The sequence below is a fragment of the Carcharhinus amblyrhynchos genome, chromosome 3, assembly GCF_965287045.1.
Source record: "Carcharhinus amblyrhynchos chromosome 3, sCarAmb.v2.hapA, whole genome shotgun sequence".
NCBI lineage: Eukaryota > Metazoa > Chordata > Chondrichthyes > Carcharhiniformes > Carcharhinidae > Carcharhinus > Carcharhinus amblyrhynchos.
This window is the reverse complement of record NC_137326.1, coordinates 114,584,141-114,597,264: the sequence shown is the minus strand read 5'-3', so window position 1 is coordinate 114,597,264 and position 13,124 is coordinate 114,584,141. Positions and strand designations below refer to the sequence as shown.

The window sequence follows — 13,124 nt, the reverse complement described above, 5'->3', positions numbered from 1 at the left end:
TTACCACTTTTAATTTTCCTCAAATATTCAATTACAGTGCTATATATGTGTGTTACTATAAAATTATTTGGGGCAGGAGAGTGTGTTTAAATCTTGGTATTTAATTCACTGGGACGAACTAGGACAATCCTTATTTTCACCTCGAATATTGATTGGTCATGCTAAATTGCCCCTTAGCGTCCCAAGATGTGTAGCATTTAGGGGATTAGCAAGGTAATTACACCAAATTATGGGGATTAAGGCTGAAGTAAAATGGTCTGTTGGAGGGTTGGTGTAGACTCAGTGGACCAAATGGCCTCTTACTGCACTGTCAGGATTCTATTAATATAGTACTATAGATGTAACCTCACTCATGCTGAGGAATCCTATTATTTAGGATGTAGCACGCATCTTAACAGCTCCGTGCTATGTTGAGTTGCCTAATTCACTCATATCACTGTTCAAAAGCCAAAAGTAAAAGCCGAAAATATCTCCACTGGTGATAAGTAACATTAGAGAAGATGTCTTTTCTTGCATACATCCTTGCAAATTGGCTCAAATGGCCGAAAAGCAAGTCATAAACCTGCCTTCAATTAAGAGTTGATCAAAAAATTCCTAAGGTGGTAGAAAATAAATTTGACAGAAAAGAAATCTTATCCCTGGCTATATTCTTCCAGTCCTGCCTCCCCATCTCAATTACTGCATCTGAAATCTTTCACAAGTGCTGAGTTTGCATCTTTATTAATTTCCCAACCTGTAAGTCTGCAGCAGTCCTTTTGTTTGTTAACACAAAATTTTGGCCAGTTTGATAAAGCAAGAAATGCTGCATCAGTCTATGGCAAGTTGTGTCCCCTGACTAATTCCACTTAGTTAAAAAAAAGCAGAAAAGCTAAAAATAATAATCAGGCAGTGGTTTTAGAAGGGCTAGGAGTACAGCATAGAGAACAAATATAGGTGGCATTCCAATAGTTGGAATAACATTTTTCCCCCCCTCATGAAATCAACAAATAGACAAGTATGGAATTAAAATAATTAATAGCAGGCTTAAATAAGAAGTAACCACTTGAGCAAGACAACGGGGAGCTAAAACTCATTTCAACATGAGTCAAAGCCTTCAGGAAAGGAGTGAAGCAGGTACAGTAAAAATCCAAAATGAGAGAGAGAACAGTTAACACGTACTGGACATTGGAATCATCTCTGGAGACCCGAGTAAATCTGCGCCATCATTCCTGTTTCTCCTTATGAAATATAAATTAATTACTTAAAACTGTTCTGCATTATAATTTCAGAAGGCAAAGGTCTTACCACAGATGTGTCAATCTGAGCTAACATTTTAGGATTATTCTGTTCCACAGCTTCCAGACATTGAAACATAGCAGTTACATGAGGATCACTCAACAGAAAAGCAGTATCTGTAAGAGATAAATAGCTTTTTACAATCATTATTTCATAGAAAGTTATAGTAAACTAGATCCAATAAAAAGGAATATTCTATACCAATGAATCTGTTCCAATAACCCATTCCTGTGACATTTGTTTTTGAGCAATGCTGCCTTGAAAAGCTCACAGCCAACACAATATTATTTTCATGGAAAAGATGCATTAAGTCCCAATCCTACACAATATGGTCTAAAGCACATTATATTGTACCTTTGTAGAATTTCCTAGTGTATTCACAGTTGCTGAGCAATGGCCTTAGCTGTGATGACAGGCAGTGGAACTGAAGACTGTGGTGGAGCCAATGCTGTGCTTTTTGTGGATTACTCTTTGGGACAGAATGTGCATCGTTGTCCATTATCTAAGGGGAAGAGATAAAAAAAAGTTACAAATTACAAAGTCACATGTTTCAGTTCATCCCCGCAAACTAAACCTTAAGCAGCATTGATTTGCAGAGCTTGGAAAGTCCAAATTCAGCATCATCTAATATTTCCTGATTTATATTTCTTGCTCTCCAATTCTTTCCTATCTTAAGTTAGTCATGTCACAAAATAAAGCACATACCAATCTCTTCTATTAAAAAAAACACTGGCTTTTTTTCCCTCTTCTCACGTTCATTACTTATCCTGCAAATCTCTTGGCTTTACTATTTCTCCATTCTGTCTATTTTACTATTTCTACATTTTACATCCTACCGTTTCCCTGATATCGGCTCTAATTCCTCTCATACTGGAAAGGTTTGGATTAGTCACCATTTACAGGTCTAACTGCATCTGAATAGTCAATTTTGCTGTAAAATTACAACAGCTCAACATTTCAACTTGAGGGAAATTAAAGCCGTATATTCTGAATAGTTCCTTCAGAAGTCACTGAGCCAAGGAAATGAAAACCAATGAGCTACTTTTAACCACCTTCCCCAGATTTTCCCTTGATCGCTATTACCCCAGTTAGTGCTTTCTAATTTGTCCCAATTCTTAAAAGATAATAAATTTATGCACCCCATGAACATGCATTGTTATACAAAAGAACTCCCATATGCTGTGCCACTACATAAGCACTCCTGTTATTGCTCCAGTGATGACGACTCCAAAGCATTAAAAAAATGGTCTTTTTCCAATAGCTCCCACAGCACAGCACCTCCCAACGTTAATTAAGATCAACAGTGAAATCTTGGAAGCCTCCTCGGGACAAAAGCAGATAGGTGATAAAATTCATTATTGCCTCCAAAATCCATCTTCAGCTGAGGTAAAAAAGTATATAAGAACCAGAGTCTGAAACCCCAAGACTAAGGGCAGCAGAAATCCTCACACTCTAAAGACTAGCTAACCCACCAGTGGTGCCTTGACAAGATCCTCCAAATTTAGTGGCAAGGAAGGCAGTCCAACAGTAATATTATCTCCCAAGTCAACTTGCCTAGCACTGAATCACTAATTATTCAAAACCAACTCTGCTGTGTGGGCATATCGTTTTGATACCTGACAAGACTCCTGAAGCAATATGTTCTACTTGGAATTCAGTTGTGGCAGGAGATTCCCAAGACAGCAGTAAAGTTTTAAGAATGTCCTCAAAGAACCCCTGAATAGGTCAAACATCTCTGCCAACTCATGGGATTACCTGGCTTGTGATCGAGATAACCTGGAAAGATATTGAGCTCAAGGGACTTCATAGGAAACCAGCCTGTGAATTAGTTGGGCATTCTGGCTCCCCACAGCATTCAACTCTGTTGATCAGGAAGCACTACGGAAGTTCCTATCAAAGGCTGCCTGAAATTCATCACGTTGGCACAAAGTCAAGGTGTCAGCAGCAGCTCACAAGTCTGCAAACAACCCAGCTACTCAAACTTTCAAGCACCACCTGCCCCGCATGCAGCAGAGTGTACAGACTATGCACTAAAATTATCAGCCATCTCAAAACCCACTGAACCAGTGTGGAAGTAAATCATGCTTGATCCCAAGGGACAGCTCAAGACGATTGCTTCTGGTGTCAAATGCAAATCTAGCGAGCTTAATTTCCGTTATTTTACATGGGCTAACACAAGCTTAAATTTCCCCTATAAACTCGTAGTTTAAATGAGGTAATTATTGAGTTAAAATAGCACTGTTAATCAGTATTCTAAAATAGCACAAACAAAATTAAAACTGCAATAATGTCATTTCTCAGACAGGTAAAGACTAAAGAAACGTTTGAAATAAAGCTTGAACGAAAATTTGGACTTTATTCCTTTGTTTTCATCTGGACTGCTGATTATTCTATTTTGGTTCTAGAAATCATTTTATCAGGTTGAATTTAACTTTTAGCTAAAATCTTATTAACATTTTTATTAAAACTTCTGTTAGAGATTACATTTACCATCATTTTTAGCCAAATCATTAATATTGCTTTGAGTCACATAGCATGCAATTAAACTAACTTTTGAATTTCCAAAGTCTTTCAACTCAGTCAATCAGGAAGCACCATGGAAAACCTTGAGAAAGGCCAGGTGAAATTCTTCAACATCCTCTGATTCCTCCACAAGAACATTCCTCACTGATGAAAATATGACAAAGCATTGAGCAGGAATGCATTATCACTCCCATCCTTTACCTTGTCAGGAACATGCTTCCCAGTCACGTGGACATTGTCTACAGGATTGACGGAGAACTTTTCAACCTAAACCAGTTGAAATCCAAGAAAAAAACTTCAGTATGCGGATGACAACACCACCACCTCTCTCGGAAGAGAATCTCCAAGCCATACTTGACACATTCGCAGAGGCACACCAGCCTAAACCTCAAGACTTAATTCTTTAATTAACTCACCCCAGAGCAGGAACCCTTCTCTTGCTCATCAAGATCAATGAGAAATCCTCCCAAACGTGGAACATTATCCCTACCTGGGAGCCACTTCTCATTTAAGGCTGCAACCGATGCAGAAATCCAACATTGTATCCAATCCGTGAGCGCTGCTTTTGTATGCTTAAAGATGAGAGATTTTGATTGCTGAGGCATGGTACTACTGCCTGACAGCGCCAGGACCCAGGTTCAATTCCAGCCTTTAGTCACTGTCTGTATGGAGTTTAAACATTCTCCGTGTCTGTGTGGGCTTCCTCCAAGTGCTCCAGTTTCCTCCCACAGTCTAAAGATGTGCACCTTAGGTTGATTGGCCGTGCTAAATTGCCCATGCTAAACTGCCCCTTAGTGTCAGAGGATTAGCAGGATAAATGCATGGGTGAAGCTTATGTGGAATTGTTGTTCGTGCAGGATCGATGGGCTAAATGGCCTCTTTCTGCATTGTAGGGATTCTATGAATCTGACTGCTGATACTAAAATCTTTCTGTACAAGACAGTTGTCCTCCCAACTGATCTGCATGGTTCAAAAACCCGGACGACTTAAATGCCACCTCAAGGCCCTCATAAGGTACCAGCAACATTGTCTGAAATGGATTCTCTGCATCAGCTGGGAGGACAGGTGCATTCACATCAGCAGCCATGATCATCCAAAATTTCTCCAACTTCGCTGGACAGGCCACATTCTTAGGATGCCAGAGTCCCAATTACTAAAGCAAATCTTTGCTCAACTTAAGGAAGGCACCCAAACAAGACAATGACAAAGGAAGTGCTTCAAAGATACCCTGAAGACTTATCAAGAAATTCAACATAGACATCAATGCCTGGGACATTTTGGAGGAACTTTCTAATCGTAAGGACACAATTTGTCGAGAACAGCCAAAAGCAAAACGAGATCTGGAAAAGCAGCCCGAGAAAGGAATGCCAGTAAATCGAATCCAAGGAACAATTTCACCTCCTGGAAGCACCTGCCAAACGTGCAGTTGGAGATATGGCTCTCAGATCTAGTTCATCAGCGATGTATAGACCCACAGAACCCACAACCAGTGACACATGGTTTCTTACATGGATAATCACATTTGTTGGGGGGGGTGATTGCTAAAGATACACTCATGCTCAAAACCAGCTTGTGAATTGCTTGGACATTCTGGCTGTGATAGTGTACGAATGAAGCTGTGGCCTGATGGGAAAAATGGTCAAGTATTTAGTACGAAATAAGGACAGCAGATGAAGCCATTTCAAAATGCCAGACCCCTGTAAAACTGACTGACTCTGAACAAAGAAATGACTACAACTAATGAAGGCCAAATGCTTGGCCTCAGTTTGTTTTGATAAGGTTGACTTCGCACAGCCTGAATGAGACATGATTAACACCAGGGAAGCCTGTTTTTACATAGCTGACTCCATATACCATGAGATAACATACGAGACATTAGATAAGGTCGGGAAGGAGGGAGTCACAGAATTTGTTTATTACAGAAAACAAGGCATAAAGGAGTCACAGAACCAAGGTCAGGGATGAGGGAGCCACAGAATTTGTTTTATTCAATGTACCATTGCTTGTATTACTAAAATTATGTAAGCTAAGTAAAAGTGTAATTATTGAATTGATCCTTGTAGTAGGTGCAGTGTTGGGACAGAATCAGCAGTTAGTACGGACTGCTCTCTGTTTCCAAGATTTGGCCATATACTGCATGGAGTCTTGTAATAAAAGCTAGTTTTAAAGCAAACTTAGTTAAGTTTAATTATCACAACTCGGGAAACAAGAAATTCTCCAGTACAACATGGCTCCCAAATGCAAGTTGCAAATGGAAATATATTCATAAAGTTGCAAATCAGGATATTCTGATATCCCTAGCAATGTCTTTGGAAACTTTATGTTGCCATACCAGTGAATCAGAGAGCAGTTCCTATGGCATGATTTTCCAACCATTAGAAAAACATCAATTATGACACTTCATAAAATTTTTCTAATTGTAAAATATCACTGACAGCAATTTTGTGGGGGAGGAACTGCATGGCCTGTCACACATTGTAGTTCGTCCAAACATTGGGCTAATGTAACAGGTGCAAAGAACACCTTCATTTTTTTTAAGAGCAAAAATGTTTATATTTTGGGGAATAGTTCCAAATGGTAAAAAAAAAGGCACACTTTTTTACAACTAAATTGTTTTATTTATAATTTTGCCAGACATCAAGTTCGTTCTGAGCATTTGCGTAAGACAGCAGGAAATGGAGACAATAGCTGGCCTTTTTTTAAAAAAGTAGGAAAACAAACCCATTTTGAATTCAACTGAATCCATTGCAAGGCATAACTTGAAGAATCAGAACAATAATTTGTTGAAAAGAGAGGCATTGCTATGCTTTATTACAAAACTGCCTGTAAGTGGAAAACAAGACAATTCAGCGACACTCATTAATAGTGAAGAATAGGGTGTCTGAAAATCTACAATAGAGCATTTCAAAACTAAGTTCTAACATATTTCAGCAGCTTTTGAAACCAGAAACCATTGCATTAAAAACCACTGACAGGAAACATGGAAAAGTGAAAGCTTATTTACCTACAAAACAATCCCATGGGTATAGACGAAGGATGAAGCACATGATCAAGCAAACCCCAAATAGTTTATAGTAATAATAAGACACACCTCTCTCTGGCTTACCTGCTCAATATGGTGAGCAAGGCGAGGGCTGACCCAGCGGACATCTTTTATAAATGGCCAGTAATCCTTTTGCTGACAGTATACCTGTTAAAAATTAAACCATAATTAAGTATTGACATACTTAACTCTTCGGCACTAGTTTACACTTCACACTTAATTCCTCTTTAATCCAGACTCAATGACAACCTTACCGATAGCAAATCCTTTAAGTAAAGTACTCCCTTATCACAGCTTTAGCTTACTGTAACTCTCAGCCAAAAACAGCAATATATTTAAAATAGTGAATACGCTAGTAAAACACATACCATTTTCAGGTGCAGTGGCTCCAATGAAGAGCAATCAAAGCAGCAGGAATACAGAACCAAATGTTTCCATACCTTCTTTAAAAAAAAGCTATCTTATATACAGATATCACAACTTCATCTTCATCAAGTTCCTGAATTCAGCTGTGCAGATGTCAAAGCTGTGGGCTTTCCACCAAGTGAAACAAAAAAAACTTGCTTGAATACAGCATGGTAAGAAGCTATTCTGACATGCTGTTATTTTAAACAGTGAATAAAAAGCCCCACATCTGCAGTATGAGTCACAGTACTGCAGTAGCACTCACGTAATATACAATAGTCATGGGAGCCAGTTATCAGTTTTTCAAATCGAACGATGCACAATTTAGTGGCTCAGGACACTGACACATTGAATTACCAGAGGTTTTGACCAAGTTAATTATTTATTTTCAACATGTTATCACAAAATAGAGAAGAAAGCTTCAATTCTCACTGCTACAGATTGTGAATTTTAAGTATTGAAGATCTTCCAAAAATCTCCAGCACTGTGTCTTTCAGATATTCAAAAATCCATTTGATAGCAAAGTCATTGGGCCACCTCACCAGGTATAAAAAGTCTTGCTGCTTTCTATGAGCATAGTGCATCCAGGACATGGTACTTTAACTAAAACATATTCCAACTGATACCTGGAAAGTTACCATTAAATAAACAAACTAAGCTTCAAAAGCCTTAAGCCAATTCAAGTTTCTGTCCTTATCTATGGGCTACATGATCTTTTCACCAAAGGTGCAGGTTTTAAATTTATACCGTAACCTGCTACAGCATTTTAACACATGAATATTATACAAATCGAAAACCTTTTATAATGGTGATACAATAAACCAGTGGTAACACTGTCCAGTTCTTGGAAACTTTGCAAAGTAGCAACATGCAATTAAGCACGTTCCACACAAAGAAGGCTTCGAAATATTGTTCCAAATCTTTCCATAAGGCACTAATGACAGCAGGTGGAACAAAAATCAATGATCGGAGCAAACAGTTTCCACAATTCGCAATTCAGAATATAATCAAACTGTGCTTCAAATGTGTGTGGTGATAGTTTTCCGTTTTGCAGATTGCATACGCACACTCCATCTTAAAATGCACAAAGTAGATTCAACTCAGCAATGCCCTAGTGTTCAGTACAACAATATGCAAGTTACAATTCAATTCTAAACTTCTGAGTTATTAATGCAACATTACTATGGTAACTATGCTAAATACTGATGAATTCAGCAAAGTAGCATTAATCATCGCATCCTTCCAAAAATACTTATTCTATGGCAGTCTCCTTCACATCTACAGTAAAAGAAAAAACCCTTTCATATTTGAACTACTTTGCCCCTTTGGTTCTATGAAAGTTATTATCTGATACATTCATTGGGGAATGTGGGGAGTGAGAATAAATGAGCATGATAATTTAGATTCTTTGGAATTGTTGATTACAATGGGGAGATTATTTATTGGCTCATGTTCTGTTTGCTACTGCAAAGAGATAGGCATTCAGCTTTAACAGGAGCTAGCTCTCTACCCGACTGCAATAAGAAAATACAATAACTGAGACCTCATCTTCCAGGAGTCCATGACACATGATCTTGTTCATGTCCTTACAGAGTCGCGCCAATCCTCCATACTTAGACCAGACATTGGGGTTGTTTGTCGACAGCAGCCCCTCCACAGTTGTCTTCAGGCCTCCCAGCAACTTCCAATGTTCTTGTCTGTAGAAAATTTTAAAAAATTAAGACAACTGCAAACCTAAGCAAGGTTATTTTATGAGATCACACATTTTAAGAGTACGAGCTTCAAAATTCAGCTATTATTTGCCTGTTTCCAATGTCACTTTCTATCACAACAAACAGCATCCTTCATGCAAAATAACATTAATTATATTCTCTGGTTACTAGTCACTAATCAGCTTCTCCAATCATTGGTGTGTAAAGGGTGCACTGTTTTGACAGCACAAATAGCTTGAATACGTGTCCAGTGTGAAAAAGAATTTCTCCCCCTCAAAAGCAAAAGTCAATTAAGCTAATCTTGAAGTTGGGTCTATATCAGAGAACGTAGTAACTGAGGCCCATTTCCTTCAATTAACTTCATTCATCTAGAATATTTGCCAAACAGCCCATTTATGTTGCTACAAGTAGCAGATCAGTGGGCAAATCAAACCCAGCAGATGGACCGTAAAGACAAGGTCTTTATAAACCTATATTTCCAACAACTTGAATTTATCTACTATTGTTCATATCAATATCCCATATCAGAAATCTTAAAAGAGCTGATGATGAAAAAACACAGGGTGGCAGGGAAAAATGAAATTAGGAGACAAAACAAAGGACCTGGTGCTGAAAATCAAGGCAATTTTTGGAAGCAAAAAAATTACAGAATAAGATAGGAGTGATTTTGAAAGGAAATTCCAAAAAGCAATAATTTGGTGACTGAAAGAATAGCCACCAGTTAAAGAGGAAACAAGTAGCACAAAAATGATGAAAACTTGCAGTACGCAAGTGGTAACATATGCTTGAAGGAGGTTATTCAGTGGTATTGAATGAGTCTGTCATAGATTCCAATTACAAGAACAATGATTTAAAAATTAAAAATCAAAAAAGCATGGGGAAACACTGCAAGTGTAGGGATTACGAAAGTATAAAGTGATCAGCAAAGAGAATGTAGGTGGAAGCTTTTTGAATTAATTGCAATTTATAGCAAGTAGAAGGAGGAAGGCCTGATATGTAAGCATATGGGAAGTCAAACTTGAAATAAATGTATCAACAGATTCTGCAGCAGCATTAAACAGGTAATGGCAATGGTAAAAACAAATTAGAGGGGGGAATGGATACAGCAAAAAAAGTGAGATTTTGGATCTATCAACTTTATATTTTGCAAACTGGGCTCAGCCCAAGGAGGTAGTCAGTGAAACTTGTGCACTGCAAATGACAAACACAAAAGCCAACAGGAATCAAAAAGGGTGGTTCCATTTGACTAATCTGAGACATTATGTCAGAAAGGCAATTGGAGGATCAAGCATAACTTTGAACCCCAGAGAAGATAGAAAAGTAAAGCAACTTGCGATCAGCATACGTAGAAACATGATCCCTGCTTCTAGGCAACGTCACGAAGTGACATTATATAAATAATGAAGAGGATGAGGCTCAAAGGTACACTGATCGTGTACCAAGGGAAAAGGAGATTATATAATTTCTTCAACATTAAAAAAACTTCACTCAACGAATTCTTGCTAATACCCTATCTTATAATAAGGAAGTGCAACCAATCGCCTAAGCAATAAGGGAACCTGCACATGCAACAACAGAAAAAGCTGCAGATTGTACGGGAAATGAAAGTTACCCTGATACCTCAGTAATGCCATCCTCAAAACAAAGTTACCCAAGAGAAAAATAATTTATGTTGAGCAGTCAGCCAATATGGACATGACAGCAATGCGCAAACATTTAATCTAGCTATAGGAACTTCTTTACAGAATACTGGCAGAAATTGGATTATAGTAGGGCAAAATAATGATAGCAAGTATAAAATATAATCTGAATATAATTAGTATTCCAGGTGGAACTATGGCACAGTGGTTAGTACTGCTGCCTCTCAGCGCAAGGGATCTGGGTTTGATTCCTGGTTTGGGTCACCGTTTGCGCCAAGTCTGCACGTTCTCTGTGTCTGCATATGTTTTGTCCGGGTGCTCCCGTTTCCTCCCACAGTGCGAAAGATGTGCTGGTTAGACACACTGGCCATACTAAATTCTCTGCGTACCCAAACAGGCACTGGAGTGTGGCAATCAGGGGATTTTGACAGTAACTTCACTGCAGTGTTAATGTAAGCCTACTTGTGACAAAAATAAATAAACTTAAAGTTGTTAACAAACTATGCAAGCCACTATCACTTTTTGGAGTAACTTCCCTCCCAAAGACAGCACGAGGAAAGTTTTTTAAATGCAATGCCACATTAGGATCTGGAATGCACTGCCGAAAAGTGTAGTGGATGTTGATTATACTTGTCAAAAGATAATTGATGTGAAGAGAACAAAGAAGTAGGGGTGTGCAGCGAATTGAGTTAATCTTGCAGAGAGCCAGCACTGACTTAATGAGCTGAATGGTCTCCTTCTGTGCTATAACCATTCTATGATTGCTTTTTTTTTAAAAAAAGCATTTCTGGTAGAGACAAATGTTGAGCAAAAGGATTGGATAACTACCTGATCCAACAATGATGTCCTGCACTTAGCTGGTAGGAAGTGTGCAGATATAGTAGGACTTAAATTCAGTAGTGCAGAACAACAGTATCAGCTCTGGCAGCAAATAATAAGAAAAGCAATTAAAAAATGTTGTACAGCATTAAAAGTGCTGGGATGTGGGATCCTTGCCATGATCTCCCAACAGCATTCAGTTAGAAGGGAAAATAATCAGATAGCTAGAAAAATATATGAAACCATACAGCTGCAAAACACAACCAGGAATAAGTTATCTGCATTTCCAGTCAGAGATCTGAAACTAAGAAACTATTTTCTGAAAGGAAAGAAAAAAATGGAAACAGGTTGGTACAGTGAGTTAAACTTTCTCCTCTAGAAAGTACATTCAAATTGAACCCAGAAGAGTGGGATAAAAATTCCTTTTGTCAGTTGTAAATATCTTATAAAAAAATGGGCAGGCTAATACAGTTTCTAGTGGGCCTGGGTTTATAGAATAAAATTATTCTTACTTTGGTACTGCTATTTGTTTCTATTTCAAAATGTAATTAATTTGAATTATATTATCAGAAATGGTACAGAAAGCCTCATTTTATTAAAACTGTTTAATTCGTACTGTTGAATTATTCATTTTTCCAACCAAATCAGAATTAACAGGAGCACATTCTGACAATCTCATTTAAAAGCAGTCGAATGCCATGTTTATTGAAAAAAAAAATCAGTATGTGGTGCAAGATGTCTCTCTTCCAAGGCAGTGGATGCAGCATATGATTGGAGTCAGGTCAACAGGGCAATGCTAAAACTTGAAATAATTCCATTTCCTTGAAGATCACTATTCTTAATACATAATAAAAGTCATCCTGCAAAATATATGAGTGGTATCGGGAATGCAAAAGGTGATACTGGGGGAACCTACTAAGCCCATTCATAACATCAACAGACCAAACAAATGTAGCCATTTGTCCTCAGTCCACCTCAAACAGTCCAAAGGATTCAAATTAGAAACTTCAATACTTATCATCTTTATGCTATAAATTGTTATAACTACATGTCAAAATTCTTCATTAATCCAAAACTTTAAATTGCACATGGCAACTCTATTTCACATACACAAATCTCATTCTTGAAATGCAGTCTCACCTTTCAACTAAGGTTAAAAGAGCATACATTGTGTCATAGCACTTGAGGTTTTGTCCATTAAGCCAATCTCTCTCGAGTCTTTCTGCAGCCGAGGGTCAAATTTGCTCTGGGAGGTACCTGTCATTACAACTGCCTCCGCCCGCTCACAATTACCGTACTATTTAGATAAATTATAAGCTGGATACTGAGTGATGTCTGTCACTGCCATTAAAATTATAACCCACCGTCTGAGTATTATACAAGCTTTGTGAATCGCAAGTGAATAATAAAAATCAGGAACTGCCCGTTGATAAGTTAAAAGCCAGGGCACGGAGACATATTTGAAGACAGTAGACTGGGACTGGTACCTGCACTCTGCCTCTTCGGCGCTCTCCATGTCGTGCTGCCAGTTGCTCTCCCTCCATGTCGACAACATGTCCTCACCCACCTGGACCACTCCCCGGGCATTCCCGGAGAAAGCAGTTCTCTGGCCCTTCCCCAGCGGCTCTACTTCCCTCCTCAGCTGCTGTCAGGACCCGTGTTCCGATTCCTCAGAACAGTACCCCACCACCTCCCCAGCGCCAACGC

At 38.5% G+C, this 13,124-nt stretch overlaps 1 protein-coding gene across 6 annotated transcripts in view; it reads right to left on the bottom strand.

Moving 5' to 3' along the window:
• Positions 1–13,124, bottom strand: part of rubcn (rubicon autophagy regulator) — a 55,660-nt gene extending 42,536 nt beyond the window's left edge. For 4 of the 6 annotated variants that reach the window (XM_080185782.1, XM_080185783.1, XM_080185787.1 and 1 more), the window contains exons 1-5: positions 12,905–13,124; positions 8,790–8,943; positions 6,905–6,988; positions 1,630–1,777; positions 1,285–1,391 (exon numbers count right to left, since the gene is read on the bottom strand). In XM_080185782.1, coding sequence (XP_080041908.1) covers positions 1,285–1,391; positions 1,630–1,777; positions 6,905–6,988; positions 8,790–8,943; positions 12,905–12,972 — 561 coding nt within the window. In that variant the 5' untranslated portion in view covers positions 12,973–13,124. Of the gene's footprint in view, positions 1–1,284; positions 1,392–1,629; positions 1,778–3,999; positions 4,066–6,904; positions 6,989–8,789; positions 8,944–12,904 lie in introns of all 6 variants that reach the window. The other 2 variants (XM_080185781.1, XM_080185784.1) reach the window with 1 other exon arrangement.